General features: G+C 41.5%; 1 protein-coding gene across 1 annotated transcript; it reads left to right on the top strand.

Moving 5' to 3' along the window:
• The first annotated feature begins 3,838 nt into the window (after nt 1–3,838).
• LOC118971485 (olfactory receptor 1M1) lies at nt 3,839–6,008 on the top strand. Its single transcript, XM_037013056.2, has 2 exons — nt 3,839–5,179; nt 5,573–6,008. The coding sequence occupies exon 1, from the start codon at nt 4,052–4,054 to the stop codon at nt 5,048–5,050; it is 999 nt and encodes a 332-aa protein (XP_036868951.2). The 5' UTR covers nt 3,839–4,051; the 3' UTR covers nt 5,051–5,179; nt 5,573–6,008.
• Nucleotides 6,009–21,621: the final 15,613 nt, after the last annotated feature.

Here is a 21,621-nt window from a genome sequence, read left to right on the forward strand (position 1 = left end):
AATGTAAACTAGCAAGAAACAAGCTTAGTTTCCATGCACTCACTTCTTTATTGCTTCCTGTAATAGCTCAAATGGAGGTGAAGGAAAATGTCATAGCAAATCTGACACCAGTCCAAGTCTGGATTTGGGGCAAAGGAAGTTCACACACAAGCTGAGTTGCTGAACACATGGGTCCGGATAGGAACAGATACTTACCCTGGACTGGGCTTTACATCCCGGGTGGCAGACAAAGATGTTCAAATTACTGGAAAAGAACTGAAGCAGAAGATAGTGTACCAACTTGGACCACTGAATCACATCAGACCAAGAAGCACATTTTCAGCCTCAGGGTAATAGTGTGGGTCAGAGAGAGCATTTGAAACAGTTGTCTAAAAGAAATGGGGTGCATGAAGGCATGAAGTGCAGGCTTACACACCTTCCCAAAGATGACCTCACTCCATCCTGAGGGGTCTGGGAGATACCTCCTCCAGAATGGTTGCTCCACCTTTCCTGGAAATCAAAAGAAGTGAGTTTGGAGGAGGATGGTGTATGACTATGTGATTCTCCTTCACATCATCCTGTCTTAATTTTTTCCTTTCTGATGCAGTGGGTGCCAGGTTCAGACATGACCCCTAATCAAGAGCCTGTAAGAACACTTTTATTTACTTTTTAAAATATTTTAATGGAATTATAGTTGGCATATTATATTCTATTAGTTTCAGGAGTGAAACATAGAGATTTGACATTTATATACATATGAAATGCTCACCACAATAAGCATAGTTGCCATCTGTCACCATGCAGAGTTATTTCAACATTATTGACTATATTCCCTGTGCTGTACCTTTCATCCCCATGACATTTATTTCATAACTGGCATATTATACCTCTCAATCCCCATCACCAATTTGCCAGGCCCCCTCCACCTGGCAATTACCAGTTTGTTCTCTGTATTTATGAGTCTGTTTCTGTTTTTTTTCTGTGTGTTTGTTTGTTTTAGATTCCACATCTAAGTGAAAATATATGGGTATATATATGGTAGTTCTCTTTGCCTAGCCTATTTCACTGAACATGATGCCATCTAAGTCCACCCACATTGTCACAAATGGCAAGATTTCCTTCTTTTTATGGCTGAGTAATATTCCATTGTGTATATGCATCACATCTTCTTTCTCCATTCATCTAGAGATAGACAGTTAGGTTACCTCTATGTGTTGGCTCTTGTAAATAATGCTACAATTACCAAAGGGGTGTAGATATCTTTTCAAGATAACATTTTTGTTAAGAAACTGTAACTATACTTTGAAATCTTTATGGAAGAATTCCTAAGAGCCTGATGATTTAGAATTTTGCCTTCAACCAAAATTCAGAAATTTTGGTGTGCACTTCAGCAAAATCAGGATTTACCGCTAATAGAGCTATTTTACCTAGTAGTCAGTATAGCTGCTGCTTCTCTGCTTATGTAATTTTGGCCTTTATAAATGGGAGCAGGCAGAGGGAAGGCACTTGGTTGGCTATGATTTCTGCCTACCCTCCAGACCAGCACAGTGGCAGACAAACGTCTGAACGATAGGCAAAACAAAATGATAAATGGATAAAAAGAGGAACACAGGCATACCTTATTTCAGCATGCTTTATTTTATTGCACTGGGCAGATATTTCATTTTTTTACATATTGAAGATTGATGACCCCTTTGCCTCAGGCAAGTTCATTGGTGCCATATTTCCAACAACATTTGCTCACTTCATGTCTCTTTATCACAGTTTAGTACCTCTCACAGTATTTCAAGCATTCTCATTACTATTGCGTTTTTGGTGGGGATCTGTGGTCAGCGATGACCATTCGCTGAAAGCTCACATGATGGTTAGCATTTTTTAGCAACAGACTATTTTTAAAATTAAGATGTGTACATCATTTTTAGACGTTATGCTTTTGCATGTTTAGTAGACCACAGGATAGCCTTAACATGACTTCTATGTGTCTTGGGAAACCAAAACATTCATTTGACTTGTCTGATTGAAATATTTGCTTTATTGTGGTTGTCTGGAACCAAAGCCGCAATATCTCTATGGTGTGCCTGTAGTAAGTAAGGGCAAATGAATAAATAAATAGATTAGGCAGTGAGGGAAATACAGTATTACACTGGTGGCTTGGGACAGGCCCTGCGTGAAGGCTGATATTGTCTCTTAACTCAATTATACCAGATGTCTGAAAGAAAACAGTCCTGCTTTTGGAATGAAACCCAGTCAAATGGAAGCCTGCAACTCTGACTGCCATGGTCTGGGTGACGCTTTGGTCATACGCTATGATCGTGGGCTAGATTAATTGCCTGTGACCAAGTGGAACTCTAGTAAGGTTCCCTTGTCTTTGAGTCTTATTTTTTAGGTTGCATCTATTGCCATTCTACAAAACTGTATCAGGAAATTGTGGTAAAGCCTCTTTGCTGTGTAATGGTAGTGGAAAATGACTGGCCTGAGGAAGAGCTGAATTTGCAAAACATTCGTTACTTTCTAAGCTCAATTATTTTGTACGAATTTCTAGTGTAATGTATAAATAAAGGTAGATCAAATTAGAAAAACATGAAAATGGATGTGATCACTTTATAGGATGGATTAACCATTTATTTAAATTTATCCATATTCTACATTGGCAGCACCAAATGTTAGGCATATGATCTTCTTGCTGCAAGAGTCTTAGATAAGGATGTGCGTGAGGGGATTGCCTGTGTGATAAAGAATTTATCCTCACTCTAAAAGCTTCTGGGAGGTAATCTCTGAGTTTCAGGAATGTCATGCTTGGTAAGAGGGTCTTGGTTTGCATGGAGATCTTGGGTCATACACTGTGTGACCTGGGGTAGGGATTGGCTATACCAGATAGTCTTAGGGAGGCAATGGCCCCAACAGGTAGTCATAATGTGATTGGGGGGAGGGGGGATTTGAGTCATGCCTTATTGGCTGACATGAGTCATGTGGGCAATCAATCATGCCTATTGATGGAGCCTAAGTAAAGAGTCTGAGGCTCAGGAAAGCTCTCCTGATTGGCAATATTCTGAGTGCATTGAAAGTAATGCAGTCTATGAGGCCTGGGAGGAGCGAAAATAAAGATTCTTTATTGGGTTGTTTTTTGGACTCTGCCTTTGGTGAGGCCTCTATTGGATGATTTTAATCTGTACGCTTTAGCTGCAATGAATGAAACCATGAGTATGACAGTTGTATGTCTCTCTAGTAATCATCAAATTGTGAGTTGTTAAGGGAAGCTCTTAAACATGCAGTTTGTGTCCCATTGGAGGCATCTTTTGGAATATATTCCTTCCAACTTAATTGTAGGCCAACTGCCACATCCTAAATCCCAGCTTTTGGTGATTCTCATGTATAAGTATTCACACAGTGGTCAATTTTAAGTTAACATGCGTACAATTAATTAAACTTCAAGAATCAGTTCTTGTGAATTAGTGTGAGTCAACTTCCACATACCTTCCCTGTTCCAATTGGTTTGATAAAAATCTGTTTATTTCTAGCATACCCATAGTACCAATCTTCAAGTTTATTTTATATCCATTATTTTAGTCATTACATGTAATCTTTTATCATTAATGCTTGACATAAAATGTGTAAAATACCCAATATTTCAATTCCAAAATTGAATATAAGAAACTTAGAGAACTTTTATTAAAATTACCTCTCATACTATCTGTGGTTGCCTAGTATTTTAATTCACCCTGTGCATATACATTTTACGATGATTATGTTTTACAGACTCAGTGGTTTGTTTAAAATTATCCTACCAATATACCAATTTCATGATACATGAAGGCTTCTTGGACATGACTTACCCTAGATTCAGTTTATTTTAGCCCAAAGCATATCCTTTAATGGTTCTTTCAGCAAAGATCTATGCATGCTATCTTCTCATAGTCTTTATCTGAAATGGGAATATTCAGTCAAGGTCCCCTGAAGTAAGTCTTGAAACCTGTACTTTATTAAGAGCTCAAGGTCCAAAACATATATAACCTAGTGTTGCAAAGAGTACAGGTAGGAAATTCAGTAAGAACACATTTCATTTTCCATAATAATGTTCATAACATTCATGTACCTTCCCTTTTTCAATACTTCCAGAGGAATCATGCCAATGGAAGCCAGGAACCACACAAGTCCATCAGGATTCATCCTCATGGGGCTTTCTGATGATCCAGAGCAGGAGTATCTCCTCTTTTCTCTGTTCCTCTGCATGTATGTGGTCACGGCCTTAGGGAACCTGTCCATCATGCTGGCCATCAGCTCAGATGCCCACCTCCACACCCCCATGTACTTCTTCTTAGCCAATCTCTCCTTGGTTGACTTTGGCCTGGCCACCAACACTGTTCCCAAGATGCTGGTGAATATCCAGACCAAGAGCAAGTTCATCTCCTATGCCTGCTGCCTGACCCAAATGTACTTCTTCCATTTCTTTGGCATTGTTGACAGTCTCTTAATAGCCATGATGGCTTATGACAGGTTCGTGGCTATATGCCACCCCTTACACTACACCACTGTCATGAGCCCCCGCCTCTGTGCCCTGCTGGCCAGTACCCCATGGGTGTTTTCCTGCTTCATCTCCCTCACTCACATCCTCCTGATGACACGCCTGGTTTTCTGCAGCAACAATGAGTTAACTCATTACTTCTGTGACCTCACCCCACTTCTCAGGCTTTCTTGCACTGACACCTCAGTGAACAAGATGTTTGTGCTCATCGTGGCTGGGCTGGTGATTGCCACACCTTTCCTCTGCATCCTGGCCTCCTATGCCCGCATCATCATGACCATCCTGCAGGTCCCCTCTGCAGGTGGCAGGAAGAAAGCCTTTTCCACCTGCAGTTCTCACCTCTCTGTAGTCGCCCTGTTCTATGGGACCACCATTGGGGTCTATCTGTGTCCCTCATCTGTACACACAGCCATGAAAGAGAAAGCCTCTGCTGTGATGTACACTGCAGTCACTCCCATGCTGAACCCCTTCATCTACAGCCTGAGGAACAGGGACCTGAAGGGGGCCCTGAAGAATCTCATCAACAAAAAAATCACCTCATCTTCCTGACCACAAGGACACCTGGGAACTTCCCAGGAAGTATCATCACAGCATCGAGGGTCTTGGACAAAAGTGTGGAATTGCATGGCTTGGAAGAGTTGAATTTTGAGTTGCAGAAGTTTAAAATGAAACCTCAAGGTGATCTTGTAACTATTTTCTCAATTACCAGGACCAGTAAGGATCCTACTGGGGCATGCCTCAAGGTGTCTTCCCAGAAATATCAGTCTGGATTTATACTTGTTCTGAATCCATTTAGCACTCAACAAATGTTTGTTGAGTACTTATTCTGGGCTTGGTGTTCCATGCTGGTCATAAAGTGGTGATCAGGAGAGACAAGACACCTATAGCTTGGAGTTTACTGTTGGATGTGGGAGAAGATACTGGTCACTTAATTATAATAGAATGAAATGTGAGTTTGGGAGGAAGGATAGGATACAATAGGAGCACCCAACAATGTGTAAGGGAGAATTAGAGAAGGCTTTTCTGGGAGAGGTGATTCTAAACCTGAAAGGTTATAATGATGTTTTCCAGGCAGATATGAAGAGAACGGATGCGACACAAAGAAAACAGCATGTGTAAAGGTGAGAGAGCAGGACATAGAGAGAGAGAAGGACGTATTCATGAAGTCAAAGATCAACTTATGGTGATAACTCAGGGATGCCAGGTCGATAAAAGCATTAGAACCCTCCTGAGAGTGTGGACTTTCTCCTGAGAAGCAGGCAGTTAGTTTGACTTCATGGGACCAATGTCAGGGAGCATGTTGATGAGATGCATGACGTTGCCACCCTCACCTCAATCCTGTCATCTCAGGGAGGGAGCAAGATGGTGCATGCTAGATCAAAATCATACAAGGTGAAGGAGAAAGACTTTCAGACGATGCATGGATGAGATGCAGAACCACTACCTGATGGCACCAACTTCACAGCCAAAGAGGAAAGTACCCATTAAATGAATCCTGACTCTAACCAGTAGAAAGTGGAGGCAAGTCTCAGTCACTATCTGTGTCTGTAGGATGCATATCGGTAGTTGCACTGCTTATAACAGGAATAAGAGCTATTTGTTGGGTGTTTTCCTTATGCAATTTTGCCACATTTCCTTACACCAGCTCATTTCATCATTTAAACATCTGTATGAAGGCAATACATTTCATTTATGGCTACTGTGGAGTCATCCTAATCTTCTTATGGAGACAAAACAAAAAAAGGAATGAGCAGTGACTTCTCATGGGCCATAAATTTTTAAAATATATTCTTTATGGAAGTATAGTTGATATGCAATGTTATAATGGCTTCAAGTGTACAACATAGGGATTCAGCAGTTACACACATTATTAAATCTTCATCCAAACTAGTGTAGTTATTATCTGTCACCATAAAAAGATGTTACAGAACCACTGACTATATTCTCTACGCTCCATGACTAATGTATACTGTGATTGAGATTTTGTGCCTCATAGATTTCCAAATGGTGCTAAGGAGCTGATATCATCTGAAGCAGAAGGGCTTTGAATAATCAACCATAAAATCTGCTCATGTTACTTTCTTTCCAGGAGAATTAAATTCAACTTGTTCTCAGTTGATCAAAGAGACCTCCAGACATGGCCCTGTTATAGACCAGAAAGATAATGCTTTCTGGTGGGTAGCCTTGTGAATAAAACTCAGAATTGAAGAATATTGTAGTTTGCCATGGGGAGCAAGTCCTTGAGGCTGGTCAGAGCACTTTTAGAAATAACCAAAAATCTGGTGAAAGCTGAACCATGACTTTCTTTCCTCCTAAGTTTTCTATATTCTCCTGCCATATGTGTGTGTGTACAGTTGACCCTTGAACTGTAGGATCTGAAAAATCAAAAGTTATCATAAGTACAGCCATCTTAAAGGCTTAAACACCACCCTCTAACCTAGAAGGAGGAAAATTATTAGAATCTTGAAAAACAAGTTAGTCAGCCAGTGTTAAATGTAGTGACCTTTAGTTAGCTAACCTCAAATCAGTTAATCATACATACCAAGCTTATCTTGCTAGAACCACCCTAAACATTCCGAAGGTAACTTTATCTAACCAGACCCCCAGGATGTGGCGCCAGCCAAAGATTTATGTGTCTATGGAAAAACACTATATTGTAGTTGTGAGAAATGTTGCCCCTTTGAAAATGCTATAAAAACTTCTGGCTTTGTGTGTTCAGGGTCCTTGTTGAGACCTGCTGCATCGGGCTAACTTGGACCCCAGCTAGCTGGTTCCTGAATAAATTCCTCTTGCTTGTTGCATCAAGAGACGCCTTTTGTGAGTGATTTGGGGCGGCGTCCTCTTCTGGGAGAATCCAACAGAACAACACAGGGATTAGGGGTATCAATAGCTCTGCACTGTTGAAAATCTGGGCATAATTTCTGACACACTGCAAAACCTAACTACTAATAGCCTGGTGTTGACAGGATGCCTTATTGATGACACAAACAAGTAATTCACACATATTTTGTATGTTCTACATACTATACAACATATTCTTACAATACAGCAAGACAGAAAATACTTTTTCAAATTGTCACAAATCTCCAAAAAGTTTTCCAATATATTTATTGAATATCTGCATATAATTGGACTTGAGCAGTTCAAATCCTTGTTGTTCAAGGGTTACAATAATGGTTGGGATGGCTGGAGAGCTGGGGAGGATTATTAGAACTTTGGGGCTCATAGAATCTTGTGAAAACCTATTTCTCTGTATCCAGCTGGAGCTGAGGCACTAATTTAGCTCCCTCCACCCATTATGCAATAAAGGATGCCTCACACCAATAAAAATCTAAAATTCTGTCAGCCAAACTACCTCTGTCATGTTTTGTGTTAAGTCAAGGCCAGGACTCCAGGAGAGATCTGTCCTGGTCACCCTTACAACATTTGTTGCCATCAACATATGTTTCCTCCATTCATTCAGCAAATATTTAACAAATGCCTACTCTATGCACTGGCAATAAAGCAGTAAGCCAGTGACTATAAAGGTTTAGTGCAAGGGGGTTTCTCTGTGAGAGGTAGAACTCTTCTGTATCTTAATATCAGAGTAATGATTTTAAAGGTGCAGAAATTTAAATGGTGCTCTACCTTCCTGATCCCACAAATCTATGTATGGGGTTAAATTCCCAAGAACTATACATGAGGAAAAAAAGTATTTTTGTCAATATTAATTGAAAATTAAAATTAAACAATAGAAGACAAAGCAACCATACCCAGTCCAACAGAGAAAATAGAAGTTAACAGAAGTAATGTATGTGTCAGATAATGACCGAAGTGAGAAGAAATTCAAAGGCAGAAGAGAGGGTATGGCAGAGACAGATAGAGAGTATTTTAATCTGGGTATTTCTGCGGGCAACCAGTCTGTTAAGATGACTTCTGACACCTGAATGTATTTCTGTAACAGAGGAGGGAACGGTGTGCCAGAAGAAGGGAATTACATAGGCAAAGTCAAGAAATAGCATTTAAATAAGTTGAGTTGTCTGTGGGATTTTTTTAGATTTGTTCCCTTCTCAAACTTGGTATAAAATCCTGCAAGTGTTATAAACCTAACATATATCTTGGCTTAAGACACCAACAGTATTATCTCACAGTTTCTGTAGGTCAGGAAACTGGGAGTCACTAAGCTGGGTGACTTGGTACGACTCTCAATGCAATCAAGGTGTCAGCAGAGATGTGGCCACACATGGCCAAGTGGGACTTGGGATCAATCCCAAGTCACTGTGAGTAGGTATCAGTTCTTTGCTGATTGAAGACAGCAGGGACTGGACATAGGGACCTCACCATAGGACAGAGAGAGGCAGAGAAACAGAGAGGCAGAAAGACATATACAGAGAGAAAGCAAGTCAATAAGTCCAACCCACAGTTGAGAAGGAGGCATTCAGCTGGAGGAAATATCCGGGGGCAGGTCTTTGGGAACTTAGCCATCTTAGAGGCTGCCTGGCCCACCAGCATTTTCCTGGCTGCCCTCCTTTCAGGAGGACTGCATGCTGTGTCGTGGAGGTGGAGGGCTCCCTCAGAGCTGGACTTTGCACTGGTCTGGATGTTCAGAATTGAGACACAGAGGGGCAGCAGAAGCGTGCAGCTAGGATGTCTCATGCCCTTCAAGTCCCTTGAGCAGAAATCCAGAGACCATCTGTGTATCTGGTACAGACCTAGCTAATCATGGCTCCTTACCCCATTCCCACAGGGAAGCCACAAGCTCAGTTTACCAAGGGCTTCCCAAGTTGGGCACATTAGAAGGTGGCCTGAAAGTGTCCCAGATTTCCCATCCTTCACACCTCTAGTGTTAGGCAGGAAAATATGTATGAGCTGTGTAGAAAGAGATAAAGGCCAGAAACCTAAATTAATCAATTAAAGCTCAAAAAGCCAAGAGCAACTTGGCCTGGAATGTTTGAATATTTCCCAGATAAAGGAAGGTAGCTCAGCATAGCCATGTCATTCTTGTGTTAATCATGAAGGCCCAGCTAACTTTCTTTACCTTTACCTATATGCTGATTTTTTCTCCTTCCAGCCCTAGTTAAGTACTTTGTAACCTAGACAACTAATTTAGCATGCAGGCCCGGCCATAAACAACACAGTAAAAGGCAGGAAAGGTTTCACCTTAAAGATTGTATTTTAATACCCAGAAAGTTAAAAATGTAAGATTCTTAACTTACTCTTTAGCAAATAGGCAATAACTCAGCCTGCCTTGGGGGCTCTGCAGGTAGCCTGTTTGATCTGCTCCCAGACCTAGATGCCGGTATCCCAGGGAGAAATCAGAGCAGGAACTTCCTTGTGTTAAGTTAATTCTAAGTACCCAAAGACCACTTAACAAGTATGCATCCCCAGCCCTTACTCACATTCCTAAAGAATCCTTAAAATGGGGAACCCCCAGCCTTTCAGGGTGCTCCTCTCTCTGAGGACACACACACTTTCTAAGTGGGTAAACTTTTAATCTTAAACTTTTTCTCTTCAAAACTTTCAGGATGCCTCTCCTTGCTGAGGTTGACTACTGCACTTCTTCTCTCTTTAAGTTACTTTAAATGAAACTTAAACTCTGCTTCACTACTGTGTCTCTGCTCTTCAATTCTTTGTCGTGCTGGGGACAAGGACTGAGGGAAATACACATTGCTCCCCAACACTAAGACTCCCTGACTCTTTGCACCCTCTTCCCAACCACCTGGATGAGGCCAACAGAGTTGCTCATTAGGGAGATGTTTGCAGAAGAGAGAGAGAGATAGAGGTGGTGTTTGAGAGACTGAGGAAGGTACTGCAATTGTGGTTAAAAATAAAACACTATGAAGAGGAGGAGACAAGATGGTGGCATGAGTAGTTCAGTGGAAATATCCTCCCAAAAACATATATATTTTTGAAAATACAACAAATGCAACTATTCGCAAACAAGAGACCAGCAGATACAGTACAACAGCCAGGCTACATCTATATCTATGAGAACTCAGCATCACACAAAGGGGGTCAGATACAAGCCACGGTCTGGCGGGACCTGAGCACTGCCCCCCAACCCCAGTTCACTGGCAGAAAGAAAGGAATTGGAGCAGCGAGGGAGTAAAAGCTCCAGACTGCTAAACAACCAGCTCTAGTAATCTGCACCAGGAACACAGACACATGCTGCATGGTGTGCTGGATATTAGAGAAACAGAAAAGCAAAACATGCTAGTGGGTCCCACAACCAGCTTGCTTGGGACAAAAGAAAAGTGAGTGTTTTTGAAAGTGTTAAAGGAACAGGGGCATCACAGCTGGACAAAATCATCCTGGCACACTCAGCCCAGAAGCTGGGAATCCTGGGGAACTTTAAGCAACCTAAACTCCTGGGCAGCAGTGCAGTTCTGAAGACCCTCATGGCAATAAACAGCCTGCCAGTTGTTACCCTGGCTGACATGGACACCGACACACTGGTCCAGTAGCAGGAGAGCGGCCGTGCTCACCCATGGCGGCAGTGCCAGAGGGGCTGAGGAGAGGCCCACATGCACTTGGCGGTGGTGATGCCAGAGGGGCCTGGGAGCAGACTGAGTGAGCTGGTGGTTGCAGCAGCAGCAGAGTAGCCCAAAAGAGCCTGCGGCAGTGGTAGCTGAGTGGCGCACGCAAGCCCAGGGTGGCAGTGGCCAAGCGGCCTGGGAGTGGCTTGTGCAAGCCTGCAGCAGCAGTGGCAGAGCGCCCTGGGATTACATATGCCCCAGAAGCCACCCACAACCACCTCTGGATGCACAGCTTCCCAGGCCATACCCAAAGGCTGCCTCCAGCACACAGCTGCCAGGCAGGGGCAACGCTCTCACAGGAGAACTTACCCAGCATGCCTGCCACTCCCCACACAGGGCACTCTACCACCTTGATGGAGACCCCGCCCACAGCTGCTTAGGGGATTAAACTGGGGCTGCTCCAGGAATGAGGGTAACCAACAAAGGCAGCAGAGAAGGGCAAGGCAACCAGCAAGCAGGAAAGGACTTTGTTCTCCCAGCTGACACATGTGCTAACTGCCTACAGCTACCTTTAACACCATGAAAAGGCAGAAGAATTTGGTCCAGTCCAGAATTACACATACAACCCCTGAGAGAGGGCCTGAGGAGATAGAGTTAACCAATCTCCCCGAAAAAGAATTCAAAATAAATGTCATAACCATGTTGATGGATCTGCAGAGAAATATGCAAGAGTTAAAGGATAAAATTGGGAGGGAGTATAAAGAAATAAAACAATCTCTGTAAGGACTTAAGAGCAGACTGGATGAGGTGCAAGAGGCCATCAATGGAATAGAAATCAGAGAACAGGAACACAGAAAATCTGAGGCAGAGAGAGATAAAAGTATGTCCAGTAATGAGAGAATATTAAGAGAACTGTGTGACCAATCCAAATGGAACAATATACGCATTATAGGGGTACCAGAAGAAGAGGAGAGAGAAAAAGAGATAGAAAGTGTATTTGAAGAAATAATTGTTGAATATTTCCCCAAACTGGGGGAGGAAATAGTCTCTCACAGAACAGAAGCCCACAGAACTCCAAAAATAAGGGACAAAGGAGGACAACACCAAGGCACATCATAACTAAAATGGCAAAGATCAAAGACAATGACATAGTATCAAAGGCAGCCAGAGAGAGAAGAAAAGGTCACCTACAAAGGAAAACCCATCAGGCTATTAGACTTCTCAACAGAAACCTTACAGGCCAGAAGAGAATTGTATGATACACTTAATTCAATGAAACAGAAGGGCCTTGAACCAAGGATAATGTATCCGGAATGATTATCATTTAAATATGAAGGATGGATTAAACAATTTCCAGACAAGTGAAAGTTGAGGGAATTTGTCTCCCACAAACCAACTGTACAGAGTATTTTAGAGGTACTGCTCTAGATGGAAGAACTCCTAAATTCTAAATAGATGTCACCAGAGAAAATAAAATTACAGCAAATAAAGCAGACCAACCCAATACAAACTAAAGGCAAAAAATAAAATCAACTACTCACAAAAGCAGTCAAAGGAAACACAAAAGAGCACAGAATAAAACACCTAACATGTAAAAAATGGAGGACGAGGAATAAGAAGAGAGAGAAATAAAGAATCATCAGACTGTATTCATAATAGTTCAATAAGCAAGTTAAGTTAGGCAGTTAGATAGTAAAGAAGTGAACTTTGAGCCTTTGATAACCATGAATGTAAAGCCTGCAATGACAATAAGTACATATCTTTCAAGAGTCACCCTAAATGTTAATGGAATGAATGGACATATCAAAAGACACAGAGTAAAAAAATGGATAAAAAAGCAAGACCCATCTATATGCTGCTTACAAGAGACTCACATCAAACCCAAAGACATACACAGACTAAAAGTCAAGGGATGGAAAAAGATATTTCATGCAAACAATAGGGAGAAAAAAGCAGGTGTCGCAGTACTGGTATTAGACAAAATAGACTTCAAAACAAAGAAATAAACAAGAGATAAAGAAGGACATTACATAATGATAAAGGGGTCACCACAACAAGAGGATATAACCATTATAAATACATATGCACCCAACACAAGAGCACCAACATATGTGAAACAAATACTAACAGAATTAAAGAAGGAAATAGAATGCAATGTATTCTTTCTAGGAGACTTCAACACACCACTCACTCCAAAGGACAGATCAACCAGACAGAAAATAAGGACACAGAGGCACTGAACAACACACTAGAAGAGATGGACTTAATAGACTTCTACAGAATGCTACAATCAAAACAGCAGGATACACATTCTTCTCAAATGCACATTGAACATTCTCCAGAAAAGACCACATACTAGTCCACAAAAAGAGCCTTACTAAATTCAAAAAGATTGAAATTCTACCAACCAACTTCACAGACCACAAAGGCATAAAACTAGAAATAAATTGTACAAAAAAACAAAAACGATCACAAACACATGAAGTCTTATCAACAAGTTTCTAAATAATCTGGATCAAAGAACAAATTAAACAGAGATCAAGCAATATATGGAGACAAGTGAAACTGACAACATAAAGCCCCAACTTCTGTGGGCTCAGTGAAGGCAGTATTAAGAGGAAAGTATATTGCAATCCAGGCCTATCTAAAGAAGGAAGAACATTCCCAAATGAATAGTCTAAAGTCACATTTATTGAATTTGAAAAAGAAGAACAAATGAGGCTCAAGTCAACAGAAGTTGGGACATAATAAATATCAGACAAGAAATAAATAAAATTGAAAACAATAAAATAATAGAAAAAATAAATGAAACCAAGAGCTAGTTCCTTGAAAAAATAAACAAAATAGGTAAGGCTCTAGCCACACTTATTAAGAGAAAAAGAGAATCAGAACCCAGGAAGGAAAAATCACAAAGGACACCACAGAAATACAAAAAAAGTATTAGAGAATAATGTGAAAATCTATACGCTAACAAGCTGGAAAACCTGGAAGAAATGGAAAAAATCCTAGAAAAATACAACCTTCCATGACTGACCAAAGAGGAAACAAAAAATCTAAACAGACAAGTTACCAGGAACGAAATTGAATCTGCAATAAAAACCTACCCAAAACGCCTGGGTCAGATGAATTCACTGATAAATTTTATCACACATATAGGGAAGACATAATACCCATTCTCCTTAAAGTTTTCCAAAAAATAGAAGAGGAGGTAATACTTCCATTCTCATTCTATGAAGCCAGCATCACTCTAAAACCAAAATCAGGCAAAGACCCCACCAAAAAAGAAAGTTACAGACTAATATCCCTGATGAACATAGATGAAAAAATACTCAACAAAATATTAGCAAACTGAATTCAAAAATGCATTAAGAGGATCATACACCATGATCAAGTTGGATTCATCTCAGGGATGCAAGTATGATACAACATTCGAAAATCCATCAACATCATCCGCCACATCAACAACAAGAAGAACAGAAACCACATACTTATCTCCATAGATGTTGAAAAGCATTTGACAAAATTTAACGTCTGTTCATGATAAAAACTCTCAAAAAATGGGTATAGAGGGAAAGTACCACAATATAATACAGGCCATATATGACAAACCCACAGCCAACATCATACTTAAAGTGAGAAGCTGAAAGCTTTTCCTCTAAGATCAGGAACAAGACAGGGATGACCACTCTCCCCACTGTTATTCAATATAGTACTGGAGGTCCTAACCATGGGAATCAGACAAAACAAAGAAATACAAGGCATCCAGATTGGTAAAGAAGTCAAACTGTCACTATTTGTAGATGAGATGATATTGTACATAAAAAACCCTAAAGACTCCATTCCAAAACTACTAGAAGTAATATCTCAATTCCACAAAGTTGCAGGACACAAAATTAATACACATAAATCTGTTGCTTTCCTATACACTAATGATGAACAAACAGAGAGAGAAATCATGAAAACAATTCCATTCACAACTGCATCAAAAGAATAAAATGCATAGGAATAAACCCAGCCAAGGAAGTGAAAGACCTATACCCTGAAACTTCCCGACACTCCTAAAAGAAAGAGGACACTAACAAATGGAAAATCATTCTATGTTCTTGGCTAGGAAGAATTAATATTGTCAAAACAGCTGTTCTTTTTAAAGCAATCTACAGATTGAATGCAATGCCTATCAAATTACCAACAACATTCTTCAGTGAACTGGAACAAAAAGTTTTAAAGTTCGTATGGAACCACAAAAGACCCTGAATAGCCAAAGCAATCCTGAGAAGGAAGACTAAAGCAGGGGGCATCTCTCTTCCCAACTTCAAGCTCTACTACAAAGCCACAGTAATCAGAACAAATTTTTACTGGCACAAGAAAAGACTCACAAAGCAGTGGAACAGAATACAGAGTCCAGATATTAACCCAAACATACATGGTCAATTACTATATGGTAAAGGAGCCATGGAAATACAGTGGGGAAATGACAGCCCCTTAACAGCTGGTGTTGGCAAAACTGGTCAACTACGTGTAAGAGAATGAAACTGGATCATTGTCTAACCCCAGACACAAAAGTAAATTCGAAATGGATTAAAGACCTGAATGTTAATCATGAAACCATAAAAGTCTTAGAAAAAATATAGGCAAAAATCTCTTGGACATAAACATGAGCAATTTTCTCATAAACATATCTCCCTGGGCAAGGGAAAGAAAATCAAAAATGAACAAGTGGCACTTGTCAATCAAACTGAAGCTCCTTAGTACTGGAGGTCCTTGCCGTGGCTAGGACCTCCAGTACTAAACTTGTTCATATTAAGCTGAAAAGCTTCTGCACTACAAGGGACACCTCCAAGAGAACAAAAGGAATCCTACAGTATGGGAGAATATATTCATAAATGACAGATCCGATAAAGGGTTGACACCCAAAACATATAAAGAATGTATGCACCTCAACAAACCAAAAGCAAAAAATTCAATTAAAAAATGGGCATAGGAGCTGAACAGACAATGCTCCAAAGAAGAAATTCAGGTGGCCAACAGACACATGAAAAGATGCTTCACATAGCTAGTCATCAGAGAAATGCAAATTAAAACCACAATGAGATATCACCTCACACCAGTAAGGATCACCAGCATCCAAAAGACAAACAACAACAAATGTTGGAGTGGTTGTGGAGAAAGGGGAACCCTCCTGCACTGCTGGTGGGAATGTAAACTACTTCAACCATTGTGGAAAGCACTATGGAGTTTCCTCAAAAAGCTTAAAATAGAAATACCATTTGACCCAGGAATTCCACTCCTAGGAATTTACCCTGAGTAAGCAGCATACCAGTTTGAAAAAGACATATGATCCCTATGTTTATAGCACCACTATTTACAATAGCCAAGAAATGGAAGCAACCTAAGTGTCCATCAGTAGATGAATGGATAAGGAAGATGTTGTACATATACACAATGGAATATTATTCAGCCATAAGAAGAAAACAAATCCTACCATTTGCAACAACATGGATGGAGCTAGAGGGTATTATGCTCAGTGAAATAATCCAGGCAGATAAAGACAAATACCAGATGATTTCACTTATATGTGGAGTATAAGGACAAAGAAAAAAACTGAAGGAACAAAACAACAGCAAAATCACAGAACCCAAGAATGGACTAACAGGTACCAAAGGGAAAGGAGGACTGGGGAGGATGGTTGTGAATGGATGGATGGCAGGGGAAGGAGAGTGGGTATTACGAATAGCATATGTAATGTTGGTGGGGCACAGGGAGGGCTGTGCAACACAGAGAAGAGAAGTAGTGATTCTACAGCATCTTACTATGCTGATGGACAGTGACTGTAATGAGGTTTGTGGGGGGGACCTGGTGATAGGGGGAGTCTAGTAAACATAATATTCTTCATGTAATTGTAGATTAATTACACAAAAATAAAAAAATAACAATACATTAATTAAAAAAATAAGACACTAGGAACAGCAAACATTTGTGGAGTCACAAGTTCAAAAGGGTCCTTGAGTCAGGTCAGGGTGAGATAGGGGACTGTGGGTATATTCAGAGAAGTGTGAGGGCCCCAGGGAAAAGCAGGACAGAATATTTACAATCAGAGCAATGTAACACTGGGCAAAGAAGTCCCTATTGAAACTCTGTGTTAAGCATTATGCAAAGTCAAGGTCACACTAATTCTCTAGGGAAAAGATACCTAACTAAGAACATAGACATTTTCAGTGAGATCAGTTAAAGGTCAAAAGGCCAGGAGCAACTTGGCCTGTAATGTTTGAGTGTTCTGCAAGGGTATCTCGGCATGACCCATGACTTCACTGTAAGCCCTAGCAAACAGACAAAAGCCCAGTCCACCTTGAGGTCAGGGAAGGTGGTACAAGTCCACAACCCTAAGCCTTTTTTTTCATGGTCCTCCAAATCCTCAATTGCCTATAAAACACCTAGACAAGGGGAGCCAAGATGGCGGCGTGAGTAGAGCAGTGGAAATCTCCTCCCAAAAACACATAGAGCTATGAAAATATAACAAAGAAAAATCTTCCTAAAATAGAGACCACAGGACACAGGACAACATCCAGACCACATCCACACCTGCAAGAACCCAGCGCCTTGTGAAGGGGGTAAGATACAAGCCCCAGCCCGGCGGGACCCGAGCGCCCCTCCCCCCGGCTCCCGGCGGGTGGAGAGAAACCGGAGCAGTTTTTTTTTTTGGCGAGCGCTTTTTGGAAGCCTTAGAGGGACGGGCCCCCGTTGCTGGGGAGGCAGGGTGGCGGGACCGGTGAGGAGGTGCCTGGGAACAGCGCCGGAGGACAAAGAATATCCCGCGTTTCTCCCTGCGAGACCTGGGGGCGGGTGCCTGAGACCGGTGCCTGAGGACGGAGGAGGTCGCGCGTTTTTCCCCTTTTTTTTTTTCTCTTTATGGCAAGCGCTTTTTGGAAGCCTTGAAGGGACGGGGACCCCAGTGCTAGGGAGGCACGGAGGCGGGACTGGTGAGCGGGTGGCTGGGACCGGCGCCTGAGGACAAAGAATATCCCCCGTTTTTCCCTGCGGGACCGGTGGGCGGGTGCCTGAGACCGGCACTTGAGGACAGAGGAAATCGCGCGTTTTTCCCCTTTTTTTTTTCTCTTTTCTGCGAGTGCTTTTTGGAAGCCTAAAAGGGACAGGGACCCCGGTGCTAGGGAGGCAGGGCGGCGGGACTGGTGAGCGGGTGCCTGGGACCGGCACCTGAGGACAAAGAATATCCCGCATTTTTCCCTGTGGGACCGGTGGGTGGGTGCCTGAGACCAGCACCTGAGGACGGAAGAAATCGCGCATTTTTCCCCTTTTTTTTCTCTCTTTTTGCCAAGTGCTTTTTGGAAGCCTTGAAGGGACAGGGACCCCGGTGCTAGGGAGGCAGGGCGGCAGGACTGGTGAGCGGGTGCGTGGGACCAGTGCCTGAGGACAAAGAATATTGAGCGTTCCTTCCCTGCGGGACCGGTGGGTGGGTGCTTTTTGGAAGCCTTGAAAGGACAGGGACCCTGGTGCTAGGGAGACAGGGCAGCAGGACCAGTGCGCGGGTGCCTGGGACCGGCACCTGAGGAAAAAAAAAAAAAAAATCGCGTGTTTTTTCTTTTTTTTTTCCTTTCTGTTCCCTCTCTCATTGTTGCTGTTGTTGTTTTGGTTTGGAGAGTGCTTTTTGGAAATCTTAAAGGGGCAGGACAGGTCACTTAGACCAGAAGCAGGGAATCTGGGGATCTCTGGGCACTCTAACCCCCTGGGCAGCAGGGAGCACAGAGGCCCCTTACGGAGATAAATAGTCTCCTGGCTGCTCCCCCTCTAACGGGGCTCCACCATTTTGGAGGAACAGCCCCAGCCAGGCCAAGCCCACAGCAACAGTGGAGATAAACCCCAAAGCAACTGGGCAGGAAGCAGAAGCCCTGTCTGCGCACAGCTGCCCAGCACAAGCCACTAGAGGTCGCTATTCTCCCAGGAAAAGGCTACAAACCAACAAGAAGGGAAGCTCTTCCAGCGGTCACTTGTACCAGCTCTGCAGACTATCTCTATCACCATGAAAAGGCAAAACTACAGGCAGACAAAGATCACAGAGACAACACCTGAGAAGGAGACAGACCTAACTAGTCCTCCTGAAAAAGAATTCAAAATAAAAATCATGAACATGCTGACAGAGATGCAGAAAAAAATGCAAGAGCAATGGGATGAGATGCAGAGAAAAATGCAAGAGCAGTGGGATGAGATGCAGAGAAAAATGCAAGAGCAGTGGGATGAAGTCCGGAAGGAGATCACAGATGTCAGGAAAGAGATCACAGAAGTGAAACAATCCCTGGAAGGATTTATAAGCAGAATGGATAAGATGCAAGAGGCCATTGAAGGAATAGAAGCCAGAGAACAGGAACGTATAGAAGCTGACATAGAGAGAGATAAAAGGATCTCCAGGAATGAAACAACACTAAGAGAAATATGTGACCAATACAAAAGGAAAAACATTCGTATTATAGGGATACCAGAAGAGGAAGAAAGAGGAAAAGGGATAGAAAGGGTCTTTGAAGAAATAATTGCTGAAAACTTCCCCAAACTGGGGGAGGAAATAATCGAACAGACCATGGAATTATACAGAACCCCCAACAGAAAGGATCCAAGGAGGACAACACCAAGACACATAATAATTAAAATGGCAAGGATCAAGGACAAGGAAAGAGTTTTAAAGGCAGCTAGAGAGAAAAAGGTCACCTATAAAGGAAAACCAATCAGGCTAACATCAGACTTCTCAACAGAAACCCTACAGGCCAGAAGAGAATGGCATGATATACTTAATGCAATGAAACAGAAGGGCCTTGAACCAAGGATACTGTATCCAGCACGACTATCATTTAAATATGATGGTGGGATCAAACAATTCCCAGACAAGCAAAAGCTGAGGGAATTTGCTTCCCACAAACCACCTCTACAGGGCATCCTACAGGGACTGCTCTAGATGGGAGCACCCCTAAAAAGAGCACAGAACAAAACACACAACATATGAAGAAGGGAGGAGGAGGAATAAGAAGGGAGAGAAGAAAAGACTCTCCAGACAGTGTATATAACAGCTCAATAAGCGAGCTAAGTTAGGCAGTAAGATACTAAAGAAGCTAACCTTGAACCTTTGGTAACCACGAATCTAAAGCCTGCAATGGCAATAAGTACATATCTTTCAATAGTCACCCTAAATGTAAATGGACTTAATGCACCAATCAAAAGACATAGAGTAATAGAATGGATAAAAAAGCAAGACCCATCTATATGCTGCTTACAAGAAACTCACCTTAAACCCAAAGATAAGCATAGACTAAAAGTCAAGGGATGGAAAAACATATTTCAGGCAAACAACAGTGAGAAGAAAGCAGGGGTTGCAGTACTAATATCAGACAAAATAGACTTCAAAACAAAGAAAGTAACAAGAGATAAAGAAGGCCACTACATAATGATAAAGGGCTTAGTCCAACAAGAGGATATAACCATTCTAAATATATATGCACCCAATACAGGAGCACCAGCATATGTGAAGCAAATACTAACAGAACTAAAGAGGGAAATAGACTGCAATGCATTCATTGTAGGAGACTTCAACACACCACTCACCCCAAAGGATAGATCCACCGGGCAGAAAATAAGTAAAGACACACAGGCACTGAACAACACACTAGAACAGATGGACCTAATAGACATCTATAGAACTTTACATCCAAAAGCAACAGGATATACATTCTTCTCAAGTGCACATGGAACATTCTCTAGAATAGACCACATACTAGCTCACAAAAAGAGCCTCAGTAAATTCCACAATATTGAAATTCTACCAACCAATTTTTCAGACCACAAAGGTATGAAAGTAGAAATAAATTCTACAAAGAAAACAAAAAGGCTCACAAACACATGGAGGCTTAACAACATGCTACTAAATAATCAATGGATCAATGAACAAATCAAAATAGAGATCAAGGAATATATAGAAACAAATGACAACAACAACACTAAGCCCCAACTTCTGTGGGATGCAGCGAAAGCAGTCTTAAGAGGAAAGTATATAGCAATCCAGGCACACTTGAAGAAGGAAGAACAATCCCAAATGAATAGTCTAACATCACAATTATTAAAACTGGAAAAAGAAGAACAAATGAGGCCTAAAGTCAGCAGAAGGAGGGACATAATAAAGATCAGAGAAGAAATAAACAAAATTGAGAAGAATAAAACAATAGCAAAAATCAACGAAACCAAGAGCTGGTTCTTTGAGAAAATAAACAAAATAGATAAGCCTCTAGCCCAACTTATTAAGAGAAAAAGAGAGTCAACACAAATCAACATAATCAGAAATGAGAATGGAAAAATCACGACAGACTCCACAGAAATACAAAGAATTATTAAAGACTACTATGAAAACCTATATGCCAACAAGCTGGAAAACCTAGAAGAAATGGACAACTTCCTAGAAAAATACAACCTCCCAAGACTGACCAAGGAAGAAACACAAAAGTTAAACAAACCAATTACAAGCAAAGAAATTGAAACAGTAATCAAAAAACTACCCAAGAACAAAACCCCGGGGCCGGACGGATTTACCTCGGAATTTTATCAGACACACAGAGAAGACATAATACCCATTCTCCTTAAAGTGTTCCACAAAATAGAAGAAGAGGGAATACT

This window comes from Manis javanica, chromosome 13, assembly GCF_040802235.1.
Source record: "Manis javanica isolate MJ-LG chromosome 13, MJ_LKY, whole genome shotgun sequence".
NCBI classification, from domain to species: Eukaryota; Metazoa; Chordata; class Mammalia; order Pholidota; family Manidae; genus Manis; species Manis javanica.